Genomic DNA, 24,748 nt, shown 5'->3' with positions numbered 1-24,748 from the left:
GGAACAGACTAGAAGCACAGAAGTCCAAATAAATGAAGAGGAAATAGGCAAACTACCTGAAAAAGAATTCAGAATAATGATAGTAAAGATGATCAAAAATGTTGAAAACAAAATGGAGAAAATGCAAGACTCAATTAACAAAGACCTAGAAGATGAAAGAATAAGCAAAGAGAGACAAACAACACAATTACTGAAATTGAAAATACTCTAGAAGGAATCAATATCAGAATATCTGAAGCAGAAGAATGAATCAGTGAGCTGGGAGACAAAATTGTGGAAATAACTTCTGAAGAACAGAATAAAGTAAAAAGAATTAAAAGAACTGACGATAGTCTCTGAGACCTCTGAGACACTATCAAACATCCCAACATTCGAATTATAGGGGTCCCAGAAGAACAGAAAAAGAAAGGGTATGAGAAAATTTTTGAAGAGATTATAGTTGAAAATTTCCCCAACATGGAAGAGGAAATAGTCAATTCCAAGAGGCACAAAGAGTCCCATTTACGATAAACCCAAGGAGACCCACACCAAGACACATACTAATCAAACTAACAAAGACTAAACACAAAGAAAGAATATTAAAAGCAGTAAGGGAAAAGCAACAAGTAACATACAAGGGAAACCCCATCTACTTAGTAGCTGATCTTTCAGCAGAAACTCTGCAGGCCAGAAGGGAACGGCAGGATATATTTAAAGTAATGAAAGGGAAAAATCTACAACCAAGATTACTGTACTCAGCAAGGATCTCATTCAAAATTGATGGAGAGATAAAAAAGCTTTTCAGACAAGCAAAAGTTAAGAGAATTCAGTACCACCAAACCAGCTTTACAGCAAATGTTAAAGGGACTTATACAGTCAAGAAATACAAGAGAAGAAAAAGACCTACAAAATCAAACCCCAAACAATTAAGAAAATGGCAATAGGAACATATATATCAATAATTACTTTAAATGTACATGGATTAAATACTCCAACCAAAAGACACAGACTGGCTGAATGGATACAAAAACAAGACCCATATATATGCTGTCTACAAAAAATCCACTTCAGATCTAAAGACATATGGACTGAAAGTGAAAGGATGGAAAAATATACTCCTTGCAAATGGGAAGCAAAAGAAAGCCAAAGCAGCAATCCTCATATCAGGCAAACCAGACCTTAAACTGAAGAAGATTACAAGAGATAAGGAAGGACACTACATAATGATCAAGGGAACAATCAAGAGGAAGAGATAACAATTGTAAATATCTATGTACCCAACATAGGAGCACCTCATTACGTAAGACAGACACTAACAGACATAAGGAGAAATTGACAGTAGCACAATAATAGTAGGAGACTTTAACACCCCACTCACACCAATGGACAGGTCATCAAAACAGAAAATTAATAAGGAAACACAAGTCTTAAATGATACATTAGATGATATGAATGTCATTCATATCTTCAGGACATTCCATCCAAATGCAGAAGAATACACCTTCTCAGGTACACATGGAACATTCACCAGGACAGACCACATCTTGGGTCACAAATCAAACCTCAGTGAATTTAAGAAATTGAAATCATATCAAGCATCTTCTCTGACCACAATTCTATGAGACTAGATATCAAATACAAGAAAAAAATGTAAGAAACACAAACACTTGGAGATTAAACAATACATTTCTAAATAACCAACAGGATTCTCAAGAAATTAAAAGGGAAATCAAAAAATTTCTAGAAACAAATGACAATGAAAACACAACAACTCAAAACCTATGGGATGCAGCGAAAGCAGTTCTAAGAGGAAGTTTATAGCAATACAATCCTACCTCAAGAAACAAGAAAAACATCAAATAGACAACCTAATTCACACCTAAAACAACTAGGAAAAGAAAAACAAAACAAAACAAAAATCTGAAAATTAGTAGAAGGAAAGAAACCATAAAGATCCAAGCAGAAATAAATGAAAAAGAAATGAAAGAAACAATAGTAAAGATTAATAAAACTGAAAACTGGTTTTGAGAAGATAAACAAAATTGACAAAGCTTTATCCAGACTCTTCAAGGAAAAAGAGAAGAATCAAATCAACAAAATTAGAAATGAAAAAGAAGAGGTTACAACAGACAGTGCAGTAATACAAAGGATCATAAGAGACTATTATGAACAACTCTATGGCAATAAAATGGATAACCTGGAAGAAATGGACAGATTCTTAGAAAAGTTCCATCTTCAAATACTGAACCAGCAAGAAATAGAAATTATGAACAACCCAAATACAACCACTGAAATTGAAGCTGTGATCAAAAATTTCCCAAAAAAACAAAAGCCCAGGACCAGATGGCTTCACAGGAGAAGTCTATCAAACATTTAGAGAAAACCTATTGCCTGTCCTTCTCAAACTCTTTCCAAAAATTGCAGAGGAAGGAACACTTCCAAACTCATTCTACGAGGCCATCATCACCCTGATACCAAAACCAGGCAAAGACAACACAAGAAAAGAAAACTACAGGCCAGTATCAATGATGAACATAGATGCAAAAATCCTCAACAAAATTTAGCAACAGAATTTAGCAATACATCAAAAAGCTCATACATAATGATAAAGTTGGGTTTATTACAGCAATGTAAGGATTCTTCAATATATTCAAATCATTCAATGTAATGTACCATATTAACAAATTGAAAGATAAAAACCATATCATTTCAATAGATGCAGAAGAAGATTTTGATAAAATACAGCACCCATTTATGATTCAGTTAAGTTCAGTACAGTTGCTCAGTCGTGTCCGACTCCTTGCGATCCCATGAAGTGCAGCATGCCAGGCCTCCCTGTCCATCATCAACTCCCGGAGTTTACTCAAACTCATGCCCATTGAGTCGGTGATGCCATCCAGCCATCTCATCCTCTGTCGTCCCCTTCTCCTCCTGCCCCCAATCCCTCCCAGCATCAGGGTCTTTTCCAATGAGTCAACTCTTCGCATGAGGTGGCCAAAGTATTGGAGTTTCAGCTTCAGCATCAGTCCTTCCAATGAACACCCAGGACTGATCTCCTTTAGGATGGACTGGTTGGATTTCCTTGCAATCCAAGGGACTCTCAAGAGTCTTCTCCAACCCCACAGTTCAAAAGCATCAGATTTCTTCGGCACTCAGCTTTCCTCACAGTCCAACTCTCACATCCACACATGACCACTGGAAAAACCATAGCCTCAACCAGACGGACCTTTGTTGGCAAAGTAATGTCTCTGATTTTTAATATGCTGTCTAGGTTGGTCATAACTTTCCTTCCAAGGAGTGAGCGTCTTTTAATTTCATGGCTGCAATCACCATCTGCAGTGATTTTGGAGCCCCAAAAGATAAACTCTGACTGTTTCCACTGTCTCCCCATCTATTTTCCATGAAGTGATGGTGCCAGATGCCATGATCTTAGTTTTCTGAATGTTGCGCTTTAAGCCAGCTTTTTCACTCTCCTCTTTCACCTTCATCAAGAGGCTTTTTAGTTCATCCTCACTTTATGCCATAAGGGTGGTGTCATCTGCATATCTGAGGTTATTGATATTTCTCCTGGCAATCTTGATTCCAGCTTGTGCTTCCAACAGCCCAGCGTTTCTCATGATGTACTCTGCATATAAGTTAAATAAGCAGGGTGACAATATACAGCCTTGATGTACTCCTTTTCCTATTTGGAACCAGCCTGTTGTTCCATGTCCAGTTCTGTTGTTTCCTGACCTGCATACAGGTTTCTCAAGAGGCAGGTCAGGTGGTCTGGTATGCCCATCTCTTTCAGAATTTTCCACAGTTTATTGTGATCCACACAGTCGAAGGCTTTGGCATAGTCAATAAAGCAGAAATAGATGTTTTTCTGGAACTCTCTTGCTTTTTCGATGATCCAGCAGATGTTGGCAATTTGATCTTTGGTTCCTCTGCCTTTTCTAAATCCAGCTTGAACTTCTGGAAGTTCTTGGTTCATGTATTGCTGAAGCCTGGCTTGGAGAATTTTGAGCATTACTTTACTAGTGTGTGAGATCATGGCAATTGTGCGGTAGTTTGAGTAGTCTTTGGGATTGCCTTTATTAGGGATTGGAATGAAAACTGATCTTTTCCAGTCCTGGGCCACTGCTGAGTTTTCCAAATCTGCTGGCATATTGAGTGCAGCCCTTTCACAGCATTGTCTTTCAGGATGTGAAATAGCTCAACTGGAATTCCATCACCTCCACTAGCTTTGTTCATAGTGATGCTTTCTAAGGCCCACCTGACTTCACATTCCAGGATGTCTGGCTCTAGGTGAGTGATCACACCATCGTGATTATCTGGGTTGTAAAGACCTTTTTTGTACAGTTCTTCTGTGTATTCTTGCCACCTCTTCTTAGTATCTTCTGCTTCTGTTAGGTCCATACTATTTCTGTCCTTTATCGAACCCATCTTTGCATGAAATTTTCCCTTGGCATCTCTAATTTTCTTGAACAGATCTCTAGTCTTTCTCATTCTGTTGTTTTCCTCTATTTCTTTGCATTGATCACTGAGGAAGGCTTTCTTATCTCTCCTTGCTATTCTTTGGAACCCTGGATTCAAATGGGAATAGCTTTCCTTTTCTCCTTTGCTTATTGCTTCTGCTCTTTTCACAGCTATTTGTAAGGCCTTCTCAGACAACCATTTTGCCTTTTTGCATTTCTTTTCCATGGGGATGGGCTTAATCCCTGTCTCTTGTACAGTGTCATGAACCTCTGTCCATAGTTCCTCAGGCTCTCTGTCTATCAGATCTAGTCCCTTAAAACTATTTCTCACTTCTACTGTATAGTCATAAGAGATTTGATTTAGGTCATACCTAATGGTCTAGTGGTTTTCCCTACTTTCTTCATTTTAAGTCTGAATTTGGCAATAAGGAGTTCATGATCTGAGCCATAGTCAGCTCCCAGTCTTGTTCTTGCTGACTGTATAGAGCTTCTCCATATTTGGCTGCAGAGAATATAATCAATCTGATTTCAGTGTTGACCATCTGGTGATGTCCATGTGTAGAGTCCTCTCTTTTGTTGTTGGAAGAGGGTGTTTGCTATGACCAATGTGTTCTCTTGGCAGAACTCTATTAGCCTTTGCCCTGCTTCATTCCATACTCCAAGGCCAAATTTGCCTGTTAATCCAGGTGTTTCTTTTTATGATTAAAAAAAATCCTTTATGATTAAAACCATTAAAAAATGGACATAGAAAGAACCTACCTCAAAATAGTAAAGGCCATAAATTTTAAGGCTATAGCAAACATTATTCTCAATGTTGAAAAACTGAAAGTATTCCCCCTAAGATTAGGGACAAGACAAGGGTGTCCACTTTCACCACTGTTATTCAATATCATTCCAGAAGTCCTAGTTACTGCAATCAGAGAAGGAAAGGAAACAAAAGGAATTCAGATCAGAAAAGAAGAAGGAAAGCTCTCACTGTTTGCAGATGACATGACACTGTACATAGAAAAGCTGAAAGATACTATCAGAAAATTACTAGAGCCAATCAGTGAATTTAGCAAAGTTGCAGGACACAAAATCAATACACAGAAATCACTTCCATTTCTATATACTAACAATGAAAAATCAGAAAGAGAAATTAAGGAATCAATCCCACTCACCACTGCAGCAGAGAGGAAAATGAAGCAGAGAGGAAAAAAGAAAAAAGAATCAAAAGAAATGAGGACAACCTCACGGACCTCTGGGACAATGTGAAATGCCCCAACATTCAAATCATAGGAGTCCCAGAAGAAGAAGACAAAAGAAAGGCCATGAGAAAATACTCGAGGAGATAATAGCTGAAAACTTCCCTAAAATGGGGAAGGAAATAATCACACATGTCCAAGAAACCCAGAGAGTCCCAAACAGGACAAACCCAAGGCAAAACACCCCAAGACACATATTAATCAAATTAACAAAGATCAAACACAAAGAACAAATATTAAAAGCAGCAAGGGAGAAACAACAAATAACATACAAGGGGATTCCCATAAGGATAACAGCTCATCTCTCAACAGAAACTCTTCAGGCCAGAAAGGGAATGGCAGGACATACTTAAAGTAATGAAAGAGAATAACCTACAGCCCAGATTACTGTACCCAGCAAGGATCTCATTCAGATATGGAGAATTCAAAAGCTTTACAGACAAGCAAAACCTGAGAGAATTCAGCACCACCAAACCAGCTCTTCAACAAATGCTAAAGGATCTTCTCTACACAGGAAATACAGAAGGGTTGTATAAACGCAAATCCAAAACAGCAAAGTAAATGGCAATGGGACCATACCTATCAATAATTACCTTAAAGGTAAATGGGTTGAATGCCCCAATCAAAAGACAAAGACTGGCTGAATGGATACAAAAGGAAGACCCCTATATAGGCTTTCTACAAGAGACCCACCTCAAAACAAGGGACACATACAGACTGAAAGTGAAGTGCTGGAAAAAAATATTTCACACAAACGGAGACCAAAAGAAAGCAGGAGTCACAATACTCATATCAGATAAAATAGACTTTAAAATAAAGTGTGTGAAAAGAGACAAAGAGGGACACTACATAATGATCAAAGGTTCAATCCAAGAAGAAGATATAACAATTATAAATATATATGCACCCAACATAGGAGCACTGTAATATGTAAGGCAACTGCTAACAAGCATGAAAGGGGAAAATTAACAATAACACAATGATAGTGGGTGACTTTAATGCCCCACTCACACCTATGGATAGATCAACTAAACAGAAAATTAACAAGGAAACACAAACTTTAAATGACACAATGGACCAGCTAGACCTAATTGATATCGATAGGACATTTCACCCCAAAACAAAAATTTCACCTTTTTCTCAAGTGCACACGGAACCTTCTCCAGAATAGATCACATCCTGGGCCATAAATCTAGCCTTGGTAAATTCAAAAAAATTGAAATCATTCCAGTTATCTTTTCTGACCACAATGCAGTAAGATTAGATCTCAATTACAGGAAGAAAACTATTAAAAATTCAAACATATGGAGGCTAAATAACACGCTTTTGAATAACCAACAAATCATAGAAGAAATAAAAATGCAATCAAAATATACATAGAAACAAATGAAAATGGAAACACAGCAACCTCAAACCTATGGGACACTGTAAAAGCAGTGCTAAGGGGAAGGTTCATAGCATTACAGGCTTACCTCAAGAAACAAGAAAAAAGCCAAATAAACAACCTAACTCTACACCTAAAGCAACTAGAGAAGGAAGAAATGAAGAACCCCAGGGTTAGCAGAAGGAAAGAAATCTTAAAAATTAGGGCAGAAATAAATGCAAAAGAAATAAAAGAGACCATAGCAAAAATCAACAAAGCTAAAAGCTGGTTTTTTGAAAAGGTAAATAAAACTGACAAACCATTAGGCAGACTCATCAAGAAACAAAGGGAGAAGAACCAAATCAACAAAATGAGATATGAAAATGGAGAGATCACAACAGACAACACTGAAATACAAAGGATCATAAGACATTACTACCAGCAGCTCTATGAAAATAAAATGGACAACTTGGAAGAAATGGACAAATTCCTAGAAAAGTATAACTTTCCAAAACTGAACCAGGGAGAAATAGAAGATCTTAACAGACCCATCACAAGCACGGAAATCAAAACTGTAATCAGAAATCTTCCAACAAACAAAAGCCCAGGACTGGATGGCTTCACAGCTGAATACTACCAAAAATTTAGAGAAGCGCTAACACCCATCTTATGCAAACTCTTCCAGAAAATTGCAGAAGAAGGTAAACTTCCAAACTCATTTCATGAGGCCACCATCACCCTAATACCAAAACCAGACAATGATGCCAGAAAAAAAGAAAACTACAGGTCATTATCACTGATGAACATAGACGCAAAAATCCTTAACAAAATTCTAGCAAACAGAATCCAACAACATATTAAAAAGATCATACACCATGACCAAGTGGGCTTTATCCCAGGAATGCAAGGATTCTTTAATATTCACAAGTCAATCAATGTAATACACAACATTAACAAATTGAAAGATAAAAACCATATGATTATCTCAATAGATGCAGAAAAAGCCTTTGACAAAATTCAACATCCATTTATGATAAAAACACTCCAGAAAGCAGGAATAGAAGGAACATACCTCAACATAATAAAAGCTATATATGACAAACCCACAGCAAACATTATCCTCAATGGTGAAAAATTGAAAGCATTTCCCCTCAAGTCAGGAACAAGACAAGGGTGCCCACTCTCACCACTACTATTCAACATAGTTTTGGAAGTGTTGGCCATAGCAATAAGAGCAGAAAAGGAAATAAAAGGAATCCAGATTGGACAAGAAGAAGTAAAATTCTCACTGTTTGCAGATGACATGATCCTCTACATAGAAAACCCTAAAGACTCTACCAGAAAATTACTAGAGCTAATCAATGAATATAGTAAAGTTGCAGGATATAAAATTAACACACAGAAATCCCTAGCATTCCTATACACTAAGAATGAGAAAACAGAAAGAGAAATGAAGGAAACAATACCATTCACCACTGCAACAAAAAGAATAAAATACTTAGGAGTATATCTACCTAAAGAAACAAAAGACCTATACATAGAAAACTGTAAAACACTGATGAAAGAAATCAAAGAGGACACAAATAGATAGAGAAATATACCGTGTTCATGGATTGGAAGAATCAATATTGTGAAAATGAGTATACAACCCAAAGCAATCTATAGATTCAATGTAATCCCTTTCAAGCTACCAATGGTATTTTTCACAGAACTAGAACAAATAATTTCACAGTTTGTATCGAAATACAAAAAACCTCAAATAGCCAAAGCAATCTTGAGAAAGAATGGAACTGGAGGAATCAACCTGCCTGACCTCAGGCTGTTCTACAAAGCCACAGTCATCAAGACAGTATGGTACTGGCACAAAGACAGAAATATAGATCAATGGAACAAAACAGAAAGCCCAGAGATAAATCCACATACCTATGGACACCTTATCTTCGACAAAGGAGGCAAGAATATGCAATGAAAAAAGACAACCTCTTTAACAAGTGGTGCTGGGAAAACTGGTCAAATACACTTGTAAAAGAATGAAACTAGAGCACTTTCTAACACCATACACAAAAATAAACTCAAAATGGATTAAATATATAAACGTAAGACCAGAAACTATAAAATTCCTAGAGGAGAACATAGGCAAAACACCCTCCAACATAAATCACAGCAAGATCCTCTATGACCCACCTCCCAGAATATTGGAAAGAAAAGCAAAAATAAGCAAATGGGACCTAATGAAACTTAAAAGCTTTTGCACTACAAAGGAAACTATAAGGAAGGTGAAAAGACAGCCTTAAGAACGGGAGAAAATAATAGCAAACAAAGAAACAGACAATGGATTAATCTCAAAAATATACAAACAACTCCAGCAGCTCAATTCCAGAAAAATAAATGACCCAATCAAAAAATGGGCCAGAGAACTAAACAGACATTTCTACAAAAAAGACATACAGATGGCTAAACAAACACATGAAAAGATGCTGAACATCATTCATTATCAGAGAAATGCAAATCAAAACCACAATGAGGTACCACTACATGCCAGTCAGAATGGCTGCTATCCAAAAGTCTACAAGCAATAAATGCTGGAGAGGGTGTGGAGAAAAGGGAATCCTCTAACACTGTTGGTGGGAAAGCAAACTAGTACAGCCACTATGGAGAACAGTGTGGAGATTCCTTAAAAAACTGGAAATAGAACTGCCATATGACCCAGCAATCCTACTTCTGGGCATACACACCGAGGAAACCAGATCTGAAAGAGACACGTGTATCCCAATGTTCATCGCAGCACTGTTTATAATAGCCAGGACATGGAAGCAATCTAGATGCCCAACAGCAGACAAATGGATAAGAAAGCTATGGTACATATACACAATGGAATATTACTCAGCCATTAAAAAGAATTCATTTGAATCAGCTCTAATGAGATGGATGAAACCGGAGCCCATTATACAGAGTGAAGTAAGCCAGAAAGATAAAGACCAATACAGTATACTAATGCATATATATGGAATTTTAAAAGATGGTAATGATAACCCTATATGCAGGACAGAAAAAGAGGCACAAATGTATAGAACAGACTTTTGGACTATCTGGGAGAAGGCGAGAGTGGGATGATCTGAGAGAATGGTATTGAAACATGTATATTATCAAGTGTGAAGCAGATCACCAGCCCAGGTTGGATGCATGAGACAAGTGCTCAGGGCTGGTGCACTGGGAAGATCCAGAGGGATGGAATGGGGAGGGAGGTGGGTGGGGGATCAGGATGGGGAACACATGTAAATCTATGGCTGATTTATGTCAACGTATGGCAGAAACCACTACAATATTGTAATTAGCCTCCAACTAATAAAAAATAAATGAAAAAAAAAAAAGGAAAGCAAAAACATACAAAAGAAAAAAAAAACCCACACAAATTAATGAAAAAAAAAGCAGAAAGTTCCAGAAAGAAATCTATTTCTGCTTCATTGACTATGCCAAAGCCTTTGACTGTGCAGATCACAACAAACTGTCAAAAATTCTCACAGAGATGATAATACCAGACACCTTACCTGCCTCCTGAGAAATCTGTATACAGGTCAAGAAACAACAGTTACAACAGGACACGGAACAACAGACTATTTCCAAATTGGGAAAGGAGTGCGTCAAGGCTGTATATTGTCACCCTGCTGATTTAAATTATATTCAGATTACATCATGCAAAATGCCCGACTGGATGAAGCACAAGCTGGAAACAAGATTGCTGGGAGAAATATCAATAACCTCAGATATGCAGATGATATCACTCTTATGGCAGAAAGCAAAGAGGAACTGAAAAGCCTTTTGATGAAGGTGAAAGAGGAGTGAAAAACCTGGCTTAAAAGTCAACATTCAAAAAATGAAGATTATGGGACCTGGTCTCATCACTTCATGGCAAATAGATGGTGAAACAATGGAAACAGTGACAAACTTCATTTGTTTGAGTTCCAAATTACTGCAGATGATGACTGCAGCCATCTGCAAAAAAGTAAGATGCTTGCTCCTTGGATGAAAAGCTATGACCAACCTAGACAGCATATTAAAAAGCAGAGACATTACTTTGCCAACAAAGATCCATTTAGTCAAAGCTATGGTTTTTCCAGTAGTCATGTATGGATGTGAGAGTTGGACCACAAAGAAAGCTGAGTGCCAAAGAACTGATGCTGTTGCACTGTGCTGTTGGAAAAGACTCTTGAGAGTCCTTTGGACTGCAAGATCAAACCAGTCAATACTAAAGGAAATCAGTTCTGATATTCATTGGAAGGACTGATGCTGAAGCTAAAGCTCCAACAATTTGTCTATCTGATGTGAAGAACTGACTCATCTGAAAAGACCCTGATGCTGGGAAAGATTAAAGGCAGGAGCAGAGGGGACAAAAGAGGATGAGATGGTTGGATAGCATCACCGACTCAATGGATATGAGTTTGAAAAGCCACAGGAACCGGTGTTGTACAGGGAAGTCTGGCATACTGCTGTCCATGAGGTCAGAAAGAGTTGAACACAACTGAATGACAGAACTGAACTGAAAGACTTCAAGCCAAATACTCTTAAACCAGTATCTTTATTTTGAATATATCTGTATTCCTAGTTAATGACATCCCTACACTCTGAAATAGGGGAAGGAAATGGCACCCCACTGCAGTACTCTTGCCTGGAAAATCCCACGGACAGAGGAGCCTGGTGGGTTACAGTTCACAGGGTCGTGAAGAGTCGGACACAACTCAGCAACTTCACTTTCACTTTTCATTTTCATGCATTGGAGAAGGAAATGGCAACCCACCCCAGTGTTCTTGTCTGGAGAATCCCAGGGATGGAGGAGCCTGGTGGGCTGCTGTCTATGGGGTCGCACAGGGTCAGACATGACTGAAGTGACTTAGTAGCAGCAGCAGCACACTCTGAAATAGTGTCTCTATTTTTCCAACCCTGTGGTAGGCTGAATAATGACTCACAAAGATGCTCATATTCTGATCTCTGGAACTGGTAAATATTTTTTGACAGATAGAATTTTGTTGATATGACAAAATTAATGATTTTGATATGGATTATCCTACTGTGTGGCTTCCCTGGTGGCTCAGAGGGTAAACTCGCTGCCTGCAATGCGGGAGACCAGGGTTCGATCCCTGGGTTGGGAAGATCCTCTGGAGAAGGAAATGGCAACCCACTCCAGTATTCTTGCCTAGAAAATCCCATGGACGGAGAAGCCTGGTAGGCTACAGTCCATAGGGTCACAAACAGTTGGACATGACTGAGAGACTTCACTTTCTTTCACTTATCCTACTGAACCAATAATAATCAGAAGAGTCTCTGTAAGAGGAGGCAAGGAGCACATTGAGAGAATACATGAGGATGGTGGAAGAAAAGAAACTATACTGATGGCTCTGAAGATGGAGGAAAGGGGCGTAAATTCAGGGGTACAGGTCGCTTCTAGGCTCTGGAAAATCCCATCAATGGATTCTGCCCTAAAGCCTGGAAAGAGCCAGCCCTGCCCCCACTTTGACTTGATAAATGTTGGTTGTTTAAAGCCACCAAGTTTGTGGTGATTTCTTACAGCAGCAATAAGATGTCAGAATTGCCTCATTTGCTCTCTAAGAACACTACTCAAGAAAACACCTAGGTTCCCTCACCTTTTCTATTTCCTGGAGATAAGCATCAATGAAGTCTCTTGCTTCAGCAGGATTCCAGTCTCTTTTGTGGTTTTCAATCATACGGGCAACAAACATCTTCATTTTCTCCATATGACTAAAGAGTGCTTGGTGTGGACCCGGAAGGAAATTCATTATCCTTGGAAAGACATTGTAGAGCTGATGGAGAAAACAAAACTGTCTTGGAGACAAGGGGGTGCCAGATTTCTACTTTTGAAGACAAGGAAACCATTGTATTCTTATATGTTTTTTGTTTTTTTGCTAACACTCAACCCTTGGGATCACCCTTGACTCATCTTCTCTGTCACACCCCTCTTCTTTCCCCTCTGGCAAAGCATTTTAGCACTCCATCCAAAACAGAACCATCCAAAACAGAACTACTGAGACTACCATCTCAGTAGTCCTTGTGTTTGTCATTCTAGGACAAAGCCCCAGCATTTCTTACCTAGATGCTTTAAGGCCTCCCAGCAATTTCCCTGATTCTCTACTCAACCCCTTTCCCAGTCTATTTTTCCACTGAGCTGCCAAAGAGATCATTTAACAGTTTAATCAGATCATTCCACTATTTATCTTTCAATCCTGCAAAGATTTTCCATGACATTTAGACAAATTCTACATCATTCTCCTGGCCTGGAGCTCTACAGGAGCTGGCCTCTTCCACTCCTGTCCCCTCTTCTGCTATCACTCACTGCCATCTTACTCTCTCTTAGTTCAGCTCCATTGGTCTCTGTGAAAACACCAAGAATGATAACATATAGTCCTTTGCATTTGCTATTCCTTCAATGAAGACTGGTCTTCATCTGGAAATTGTATATCTCTAGACTTTGTTTCGTCCAGGTTGGCTCAAGTGGCACTTGCTTGGAGATAACTTACCTGATAATACTATAATGAAGTACTTCTAGAACCTCTTCCCATTCCCCTATTTTGTTTTATTATCTTTTTCATGGCATTTTCTTCTACTATGTGTGTATATATCTTTGTGTGTGCATAAAACACCTCTTTCTAGCTAGGTAGCTAGTTACGTTAAAAATAGATGCATGTTTGATTATCCATGCATTATTATTGTATTCTTCACGTGAATAAGACATTTTTAATAAAATTAAGTGGATTTTGGATATATTTTCACTAAAAATATCTGGTAGAAAACAGATAGCCCAACATAATGGAAAATTGCCTAGGTGTAAAATGAAGCATACATGCCTTTGACTGTTAGTTCTATCGCTTTCTAGCTACAAGGCTTTGGGAATAATAATAATGATATTAATGTCAATAATGAAGATAATCATGTAATCTGCAGGACTTAGTGTAACCCACTGCCATTGAGGCACCAGGGTTATTTTCGTCACTCAGTCACATGAGATCTATTCCACACTTAACACACAGCCAGGGGATCACTATGTGGATTTGCTTAAGCATTCCCATATCTACTTGCACACATCAAGATGCTCCATTTCATCTTTAAAGGATTGTTGTAAAAAACTGACTGAAATAAAGTGCGTGAAATTGTCAGTTAAACTGCCCGATCTATTTTGGATCTCTAAAAACTGCATATTACCCCCTGTCTCACTGCCTCATCCAACCTTCCCCAGAATTTCTTTTCCCTGGGAATAGTCGACACATGCTCACTGAGGTCCCAAACTTCCTAGGTTCTATCTTAATAGGATGGAATAAAAATGGAAGTACTGAATGGGGGCTGGGGTTTAGCATGATTAGAACTAACAATAAGGAATGCTATTCAAAAGTAATACTGACAACACTAATCCTAGTAGCTCATATTCATTATGTTCCTTTAATGTGCCAGGAATCATGCTAACTGCTTTATGAGTTTGGGTGAGATGGGTCCATCAGACTCCAGGCAGTGTTGCTTGTTGAAAATGATTACAAGTAAATCTTCCTTTATGTATACAAGAGTTTACCTCAACACTTGGGGCTGATTTTCCCCTGCCAGTATCTTCCAAATAAAAAAAAGAGACTAAGAGACCAAGCAGATGAATAGAGTTTTGACAGACTTAAAACTCTAGCAGGACAAAAGGAGATGGCAGGGACTACCAAGGATGGGGTGAATGTTTAATGCCTTAAATCCATGTCCTACAAATTTAGGAAACTGGTAATAACAAGTGTGGATGGGCATGGAAATAGTGCAACATGTGGACATCTTTAAGGATTCTTACAAACAGGTGAATATGCAAGAGAAATGAGTGGATGTGTCCACATGAAGAACAGAATAAGCATCAAAAATACTAAAGTCAACAGATGGATTTCAAACAAGTTTATGCTGAAGTCAATTTCAAAAGGCTTAGTTAAAATTAGTTAAAAGGAAAGGAAGACCCAATCTAATCTGTGACGGACATCAGCCTAAAGTCTTTATGAAAGATAGGAGGTGACAACTGCCTCACCTGGCAGCACACTGATGTCTGCAGATTTAAGATCTCATCCAGCAGCCTCAGGAGCTCCTGGAACTGATCATCATGGTAATCAAACCGCTCCCCGAAGGTGATGGAGCAAATAATATTGGAAACGGCATTGTTGATTGTGAAGTGAGGGTCAAAAGGCTGTCCTGGAGGAAGAAGAAGAGATAGAGTCTTCGTGTAGGATTGTTTCTATTTTACAGAGATTCTACTCTGTGTGACATATGACACATCGACTACAGACCACTTCTGAGACTGTGACCCCAGGGTCTGACAACCCCAGGGTCTAACAAGTATTCTGTCAATGCCTGGGAAGTCAAACTGATGACCAGTATTTAAAACCAATAATGTGTTTAACACTGATCTTTTTCTTAATTCATGAGCCACACAGGGGCAGGTCATGGTTAGATGTTCCCTATTATTCCCTCAGAGCCCTACACAATACTGGGCTAGGGACAGGCAGGTAGGCACTGAGGAACATCTGGTTAGTGAATATATGAGCCACGGTCCCTGCACCTGTCCTATGACATGCTCACCATCCTCCTCTCTTATCATCTGGATGAGGTAGGAGGCCTCCTCCTGAATGCGTTCCTCTAAGCTCTTCTTTCCTAAACCAAAGTTCCTAAGAGTTGTCAGGGCAAATCTTCTTTGCTCCTTCCATAACTGGCCACTGGACATGATCAAGCCTGGGAAAAGAAAGCCAAGATTATGAAAGAAAGCCAACAAGACCCATGATGCATCAGATTAAGGGAAGAAAAAGGGCTGTAAGGTACTTGAAAACTATTCAGAGAAACAGTGCCTAAGCAAGGCTTGAATTTACTGATTGCTTGCAATGCTGTGCACATTAGCATTTTTAATGCATTCTGGGATTTAGAACTCACAGAAACTCTGATGAAATTATTACTGTTAAACAAGCCCCCCAGTTTTTTGATGAGAAAAATGAGGCACAGGAGATAAAAGTACACTCTGCAAAGTTACAGAGTTGGAGCTGCAGAACAGGCATTCATTTTCAAGTCAGCCTGACTCCAATGCCCATGCTTTGATTACTTGTCACATACTATATTTAAGTATTTGTTATGCTACATACTAAGCATGCACTAATGGACTAGACAAAATCAAAACTCATAAGGAGAAAGTGTTTAAATATCTTTACAAGATAGATGAATCACCCAAGAAAACAAAGAATTGTGAATGGTGTGCAGAAAGAAAATCACAGGCAAAGGATAAAAATATCCATCATGAAGGGTGCAGAGAACTTAATTTATTTTATAACACAGGGGAGACCACCACCCTCTCAATTCTTCATTCCAGTACACTCTTCCGCTCCTTCCAATATCTCCCTTTCACTTCCACCACCTTAGTGAAGTGGCCCTCCCCGCTGTTCAGTCCAGGATCCTTTTCAGCCTCATGTTCATGTGTCAACAGCATGAGATGCTTTTTTCTTGACACACTCTTTCCCAGTGGTGCTCAGGACACCACACTCTCCAGACTCTTCTGCTATTTCTCTGACTTCACAGAAATCATCATACCTTCAGTTAACTTATCTTCTATCAAATTTTGAAATGATGGACCTTTTCAAGCTTGGGTCAAAGCCTCTTCTCTTCTTACCCTTATCCTCAATTTCTGTGAAATCTCATCAACTCCACATATTTCAAATGACAACTACTGATGTGACCATCTATATCTGTGCCTCAGCTCCAGACACATAACCAATTGTCTACTTCACTCTTTTGGCTTTATACTCAGTATATTCATGATTTTATTCATGATTTGCTCCTTTCAACTCCCTACCCAGGCCAGCCAACACCTTGTCCTTCTCTATATCCTCCTTCTTTCCTTTACGTACTCATTTGGGTGTCTACCTCATTCTCCCTCTGTCTAGGTCATCATGTCCTATTGGATATGCCTCCTGAATAACTTAAATCCATGTATTTTCACAGTTAGTTTCCTGGTCTAACCTACTGAACTGCTATTTCTTGACACCTCCCTAGTCCAGGCAGCAACCTTCTCTCACCTAAAACGCTACAATAGTCTCTTACTCCCTTTATTCCATTCTTTACATTATAGCTTACAGAAATCTTTAAGACGTAGCATGTAAATACAATGATTTCTTTTTTTACTTAAACTATTCAGAAGTCTCCATTGTTACTAGGATAAAAGCAACATCCTTAAACATGAACTCTTTCTGGCCAAACTTAGCATCTTCATCTTTATTTAATTATCTCCATTTAATCTCTGTTCTTCTCACACTGGACACCTTTCAATTCCTCAGTTCACTGTCCTCCTTTCTACCTAAGAAACTTTTCATATTCTATTCCCTCTGGTGGATTGCTTCTTCATTTTATTACTTGTCATTTACTTACAATAGCTTTTCCTGAGTCTTAGGACCAGACTCAATACCCGTATCAAGTGAAACTGCTCTTAACTTCATAACACTGAGGCATTAAATTATTAGCTTACTTGATACTGTTTTTCTTTTTTTTTTGATACTGTTTTTCTTAATAGCATGTAGATTACAGAAAAATCAAAAATTTTTTCTGTTCTACTCACTAGTGCCTAGTCTTGCTAGGTTCACATGGCATGGTAAATGAATGTAAAATAATGGATAAACAATTTCAAAGCAGAATTGAGAAATACCTGAAAAAATGGTGTCTTGTTAGAAGTATAGATTTAAGTTATTCATTTAGATTTTTGAAAATGTAAGTTTATTTAGTGACCATTCTAAGTATTCATGCCAAACTCTTTTAACATAGATAGAAGGCTTGAGATACCTTTGGGGCACAGCCTTAATAATAGAGCATAAGGAACTGGAGGCAAGAAGGGGATCACTTAATCAACAGGAACAAGCTGATTCACATCCGTTTTCTAGATGAAGAGATCTGAGTGGGAAAGCAGAAGGAGAGCCTGAGGACGCATTGCCTTTTCTCTGCTTAAACAACACATCACATCACTGAGTGATGAGGATACTTATTTATCAAAGCATCCAGAGTGAGTTCATGCAGGTGATGGCACTTAGGTTCCTTATGAGGAGCTTGGTCCCTGGGGTTGTTGGAGATACTTTCACAGACCACAAGAATATCAAACATATGCTTACCAATGTAAGAGCTTACCTTTATTATTTATGACATGCTCTTGGAGAGGCATTACGGGGCGGCTGGAAAATTTTTGGCCTTGGTGGACAAGTGCTTCTTTAATTAAGGGTAATCCAGTTACAAGAACAGAAGGAAATGTACCAAAATCCAAGCTAAAAACATTGCCATATTTCTTCACAAACTGAAAAATGGTAGAAGAGTCACAGTTATACATGCACATGTCTGTGTGTCCTGGAATGGAGGGTATGTAGAGCTGAGGGAGATTATATTGAGGGGAATCTGTGTGTGTGTGTGTGTGTTTGTGTGTGTGTACCTTGGGCTGTTGGAAATATTTCTGCCTGTTTTCATTTCTCTTGCTGTCAACTAGACTTCATTTCAATCCACTACAGGACACAGACATTCATTATAAATACTCATCCATATGTTCATCATACTTGGATTGAGTGAGCATATGTGTCCTGAGAGTAAGGCATAAAGATACAATAAAATAAGCAAAGTTTCTAACCTCAAGCATCTTAAAGAGTCTACTGAAGGGAGAGAATTCAGCCCATGTGACTCACCAGAGAAGGCAGAGATGTGTTTAGTGAATGTCTGGGGTAGAAAACATGGACTTTATAGTAAATTATATCTGTTTAACCATAAGACAGTGTCCCCTTCATCAGGTTCTAGGTGGCAAAAAATTCATTATAGGGCTAGGACCAGTCACAGAAAAGAGCTCACTAGCTGGAGCCATGTTAACTCTATGGTTGGCTAGCTGTGAGATTGGGTAAGTTGTTTCATTTTTTTGGATCCTTGTTCCCCAGCTATAAGAGGGAGAAAATTATTTTTTGCTTACAGTTCATGGAGGGGTAATTCCCTGGCTGTCCAGTGGACAGGACTTGGACTTTCAGTGCCATGGACCCAGGTTTAATCTTGGACGGGGAGCTAAAATCTCACAAGCAGGGCAGTGTGCTCTCTACACCCCCTGAAAAAGGGGAAAAAGAGTTTCTGTGAGGAAGAAAGAGAACAACAATAGGAAAGGCAGTTGTTTTCTGATACTGGCAGACAGCCACTCTAGACTCTGGGGAATGAATGGGCTCCGAGAGAAAAGCAGCATAGGTGCAGTTGCTCAAGGGGGCAGACAGGAGAGAGCAAAGGGCTGATGTACAGGAGGAAGGTGCTGGTGGCCACGGACAACCACATCCACTGGGAGCCACGTTAACCACCTTCCACCTTTTGTCTCATTTCCCTCACACCACCCTATGGCAGTAATGATATTATTCAGGTTTTGGTAAGGAAAGTGAGTCATGGAGAAGTAACTTAGCCAAGGTGACAGAGATATATGGGACTGGAGGTATTTGTGAGATTTAAGGACAGAGACATAAAGCTGAAATAGCACTGGGAACTTAGAGTTTACTGGATGTGACAGCGATAAACTGCGAATGAGAGCAATGGGGCAGCGAGAGGAGAGAGCGAGCACTCATGAGGGGAAGAGTGTGGGTGTGTCACAGACACCTAGGACCCCGGGCCAGGAACGGTGCCTGGAGAGAATACACCTCACCTGTGTAGGGAGTTGGGATACAGTGTCGGAAAGGTGCTAGAACTAGACCAAGAATGTCTTAGTGGCAAAAGGTGAGGGCTTAAGAACTTGGATTTGGAAGGCAAACAAATTGGTTTGTATCCAGCTTCCACTGGTTACTTTCTATGTTATATTTGGTTAAGCTACATAACTTCCCTCTGTCTCAGTTTCCAAAGGTATAAAACGAGGGCTGTTACAAATCTCATCACTGGGATTCTGGTGTTAGTAATCATAACAGTAAAATTAACAATAAAATTATGTATTATTATTGATATTTAGAGTGCATTTTAGCAAGTAATTCTTGTAAGATATTGACAAAGAAATAGAGGGGAAATGGCCAGAGAGTGATACCATTTCCCTATCATGGTCCAACAAGATTTTTTTCTTATTCACATAAATGATTCTATAATAAGCCAGACAGCTATGGTAGAAAATATTTAGAAAATGGGGCATAGGAAATTAGGAAGGTTCTCATCATGCCAAACAGATCAGCCAGTTTCTTCACTGCCTTCTCACTTTCTTTCAGCTCGTCACTTCTCCAACTTAAAAATCTTCTGTCCACTTTACTCCACACAACCACTCACCTACCATTCTGTTCAAGTTCAGTCAAATTTATTTCAGGATTCTACAGAGGTTATCCCCAAGGTTTCCTATTCATAGTGAACCACCTAATGACATCTCACTTGGTTACCAAAAATTTATACCACACATTTCATCACACACTCTCTTGTATTATGCTGTCATTCGATAAGTATGTCATAAATGCCTGTTGGATAAATAAAACCCTGAACAATCAATTACCTGCTACCTATATCATGAAAAGTAGCATAAGTAAGGACCAGACGTAAGTTTCAAGTCCTTGTTTGGCCATTATCGATTTTGAATAACTTAGGCAAATCACTTAGTTTTTGACTCGATGGACATGAGTTTGAGCAAGCCCCAGGATTGGTGAGGGGCAGGGAAGCCTGGCCTGCTGCATTTCATGGGGTTGCAGAGTTAGACATGACTGAGTGACTGAACTGAATGACTGCATAGCATAGAAGGTTTACAGCAAGCACTTAAAGCACAATATAAAGAGATGTACTAAAAAAAACTATGGATAAATTAAAAAGGAATTCTTAAAAAATATTTGTGTGACCTATAGGAGAAAGGAGAAATAGGGGAACAAAAAACAAAGTGAAAAATAGAAAATAAATAGTAAAATGGCAGACTTAAGTGTTTACACAACAAAAATTACACTATACACAAATGATCTAGATTCACCAATTAAAAGAGATAATGGTAGAATGAAACACTGAGCCACTTATATGTTATTATAAAAACTCATTTCAAGTATAATCATATAAGTAGGTCAAAAGTGAAAAAAATGGAGAAGCGTGTGCTACACAAACACTAATCAAAAGACAGCTGGCGTGGCTATATTATATCAAATAAAGTTCAGGCAAAGAAAATCATCAGGGATAAAGAATGGCATTATGTGATACTTAAAGAGCCAATTCACCAAGATGACATAACAATTTTAATGTGCATGAGCCAAATAAATAAAGTAAAACTACCAGAACTGACCAAACACAGAAATAAATCCCTAATTATAGTTGGCAACTTAACATGCCCGTCCTAGTAATCGATAGAATGAGTAGATAAGAAGTCAGCAAGGGTATGGAAGTAATAAACAACACACTCATCTTTTCAAACCTAACTGACATATAGTACAGAACGCTCCACACAGCAACAGCAGAATTTTTTTTTAAAGTGCCTATCATGCGTCATAAAGCCAACCTTTGCATATTTGTTCAAAGTTGAAATCATATAGTATATGTCTTCTGACCATAATGAACACCAACTGTAAATCATTAACAGAAAGAAAATAAAATCTTCTAATACTTAGAAATTAAAAAACACATTTCTTAAAGAAAGGCACAGATTCAGGATCCTAGCATTTTAGCTTTAAAATTCTATATACGAATCACATCACTTAATGCTACTTAATGACATTTTTAATCGAATACTTTAGTGAGAGCGGACTGTTTATGGAGGAGCCTGAAAGTGAGGGGCTCTGTCCTTGTGGGGATGGAGGCAATGTGGGTGAAAAATGGTGAGGATTTAGGTGGTGATTGCCCAGCAGGTAAAGAGTCCACCTGTAGTGCAGCAGACACAGGAGACTCGGCTCGATCCCTGGGTCTGAAAGATCCCCTGGAGAAGGAAATGGCAACCCACTCCACTTTTGCTTGGAAAAATCCCATGGATAGAGGACCCTTGCAGGCTACCACTCATGGGGTCACAAAGAGAGAGGCAGGACTGAGCTACTAGGCACACACACACACATCCTCATTTTACACTTAGAATAGGGAACCTCCAACAGGGGAAGTATAGTGTCCCCCTCCCCGGCTACCAAGGATAAAATTATTAAAAAGACAAAATTATCATACTATAAATTGAATGTCCCAGTAATATGTAACAAGACACAACTAAATGACTTACAAATATATTATATCTGTCACCCTCAAGGCTCTAACAAAAGAAACTGAAGAGAAGACACAGGGTCACCTAGTCAGTCAAAAACATTTACTGAGCATGCAGAGGGGGTTCTGAGCAATACTCTATCCAAATATCCCTAACAGGAGAGAAATTATGCAGATAACCAAGCTCCTGGCAGCATATGAGACTTCAGATGAGTGCTGCAGTTCAATATTTACACTTCTTTCCATCAGTTAGATGGACTGAGAAGCAAGTTTTGCTTTGTATATTAAACCTGCAGCTCCTCCCTCCCTGAAAGCGCATGGAGTCGGATTCTTTAATATAAACAGTTAACAATAGTTCACCCCTAGAAAGCACAGCTGGAATCATTCCAGTTCATGGTGAGGAAAGAGAAGTTCAACGTCCGGTGTACCGGGTTTCCGATTTAACCTCAGCGCCCCCTCAGTCTCCTGTCCTCGGTACCCGGAATGGCCCTTGGCCTGCAGGTCAGGGTCAAGACGTGGCCCTGACACCTTCGCCCGCTCCTACCTGCTGAATGGTCAGGTGCGCCTTCTCAGGGTCCAGCTGGAACAAATTGCCTACGAAGGGCAGGCGTGGGGGGCCCGGCGGGTAGTTCTTTGGATGCCGCCTTTTGATGAAATCAACAAAGAAGAGAAAGGCGAGTGTCCCCAGCAGGACGGTGCCAGGACGGAGCGCGGCCCAGAGGGTCGACGCCAGGGAGCTCAGGGCCTCCAGCATCACTGCGATGTCTGGTTTCGCTTCTGTCCTTAGAGAGGCACAAGCCCCTGAGGATCTGTGCGTCTGTGCGCTCAGCCGGGTTCCCGGGCCCCGCCCCATCCTACCGTCTCACCCCGCCCTTCCCTCCTCCCACACTGCTCTTCCCTTCCCCCAGCGCTCCGCTAAGCCCCACCCCGGGCTCCCTGTGGAACCGGGTCCACCTCACCCCTCCTTGCCCTTCCTCAGGTCCTGCCTCCTCCTCCCTTCTCTCCGACTTTCCCCCACCTGAGTCTGTTCTTCTCTGGGCTGGAGCCCAGCCTGCCTGCTACCCACTAGATGTCAAGCATGGGATTCCCTGGTGAACCTGCCTGGATGTCAGAAAAGGCCAGGCTGGGAGGTTTTTTATTTCTGTCTAAAGAATATTCATAGCCTTAACATTGAGAGTTAAGTTTTATTCCATGAGAATTTTAGGACTTCAAGCCTGGGAGACAGCATCTCAACTAACCCTGAAAGAACTTCTCAGAGGAGGGGGTATGATTTGGGATGTGGTTAATGGCAAACCACTCCAGTATTCTTGCCTGGAGAATCCCAGGGACAGAGGAGCCTGCTGTCTATGGGGTCGCACAGAGCTGGACACGACTGAAGCGACTTAGCAGCAGCAGCTGTGTGGTGTCATCAGGAACCAGATTATGCAGAAGTCTTGCAACAAAGGGCAGGTAGTCTGAACGGCAAAAGATTTTTGTTAATTAAAGGAAAACCAGATATCTCAAGTTAAGGAATTTAGCGCTTTTCTATGTATGGGAAGATGCAAGAGTCTGGGCTCACTGAAATCATTCCTTTGATAGGAACCTCACCTATCTGGGGCTAGTATCCAGTGTCCTCACATCCTGAGTTTCCTTAGGGCTCCACATAGGGAGTGGCTGCAGTCTGAGGCTGCTAGATGGCAGATATTCTTTCTTTCCTGGGTTCCCTCAAGGCTCATCAGCTCACCACCTGCAGTGGCTGCAATCGCTGATGACTTTGCCTGACATCCCTTGTTTAGTGATATGACAGGAAATATCCTGTTTCTCTTCAGTTGGTTTGTTCTTTCTTTTGCTCTATTTAGAGAGTCTGTCATTCCGAGACCAAGGGGGCTCTAAGGTTTATGGTTTTGTTGTATCTCAGAGAGATCTGCAGGCACTTGAGCTTCCTATTTTTCTATCATCTTTTCATGAAAGGATTGGAACCTAGCCTGGTGAACCATCAGAAAAACAGCATCATCTGATGTTTCTTGTGAGCTACTGTACAACAAGGCACTGAACTCTCCACACAAACTGCTTCAGTGAAAAAATGTGCAGATGCAGATTCTTTGTTCCATCTAGCAGTTAAGGAAAAGTACATGTTGAAGCTGAAACTCCAATACTTTGGTCACCTCATGTGAAGAGTTGACACATTGGAAAAGACCCTGATGCTGGGAAGGATTGGGGGCAGGAGGAGAAGGGGACTACAGAGGATGAGATGGCTGGATGGCATCACCGACTCGATGGACGTGAGTTTGGGTAAACTCCTGGAGTTGATGATGGACAGGGAGGCCTGGTGTGCTGCAATTCATGGGGTCACAAAGATTTGGACACGACTGAGCAACTGAACTGAACAAAACTGAACTGAAACAACTTTGCAAATGAAGTTTGACGGAATTTGTTGCTAGTAGACCTGCCTTACAATAATGTTTAGGTCTTTAGAAAGAAGGAAAGATATATAGGTCAGAAATGCAGATCTAAATAAAGAACACTAGAGAAAAAATAAAGTTATATTT

General features: G+C 39.8%; 1 protein-coding gene across 1 annotated transcript in view; it reads right to left on the bottom strand.

Annotated features, from left to right (window-relative positions):
* LOC122676979 (cytochrome P450 2J2-like) overlaps positions 1-23,070 on the bottom strand; it is a 36,793-nt gene extending 13,723 nt beyond the window's left edge. The window contains exons 1-5 of the mRNA XM_043876631.1: positions 22,765-23,070; positions 18,219-18,381; positions 15,645-15,794; positions 15,097-15,257; positions 12,683-12,859 (exon numbers count right to left, since the gene is read on the bottom strand). Of these exons, the coding sequence (XP_043732566.1) occupies positions 12,683-12,859; positions 15,097-15,257; positions 15,645-15,794; positions 18,219-18,381; positions 22,765-22,974 (861 nt within the window). The 5' untranslated portion in view covers positions 22,975-23,070. The remainder of the gene's footprint in view (positions 1-12,682; positions 12,860-15,096; positions 15,258-15,644; positions 15,795-18,218; positions 18,382-22,764) is intronic.
* Positions 23,071-24,748: the final 1,678 nt, after the last annotated feature.

This window comes from Cervus elaphus, chromosome 20 (assembly GCF_910594005.1).
Source record: "Cervus elaphus chromosome 20, mCerEla1.1, whole genome shotgun sequence".
NCBI classification, from domain to species: Eukaryota; Metazoa; Chordata; class Mammalia; order Artiodactyla; family Cervidae; genus Cervus; species Cervus elaphus.
The sequence above is the reverse complement of the archived record's forward strand: the minus strand, read 5'-3'. Positions and strand labels throughout refer to the sequence as shown.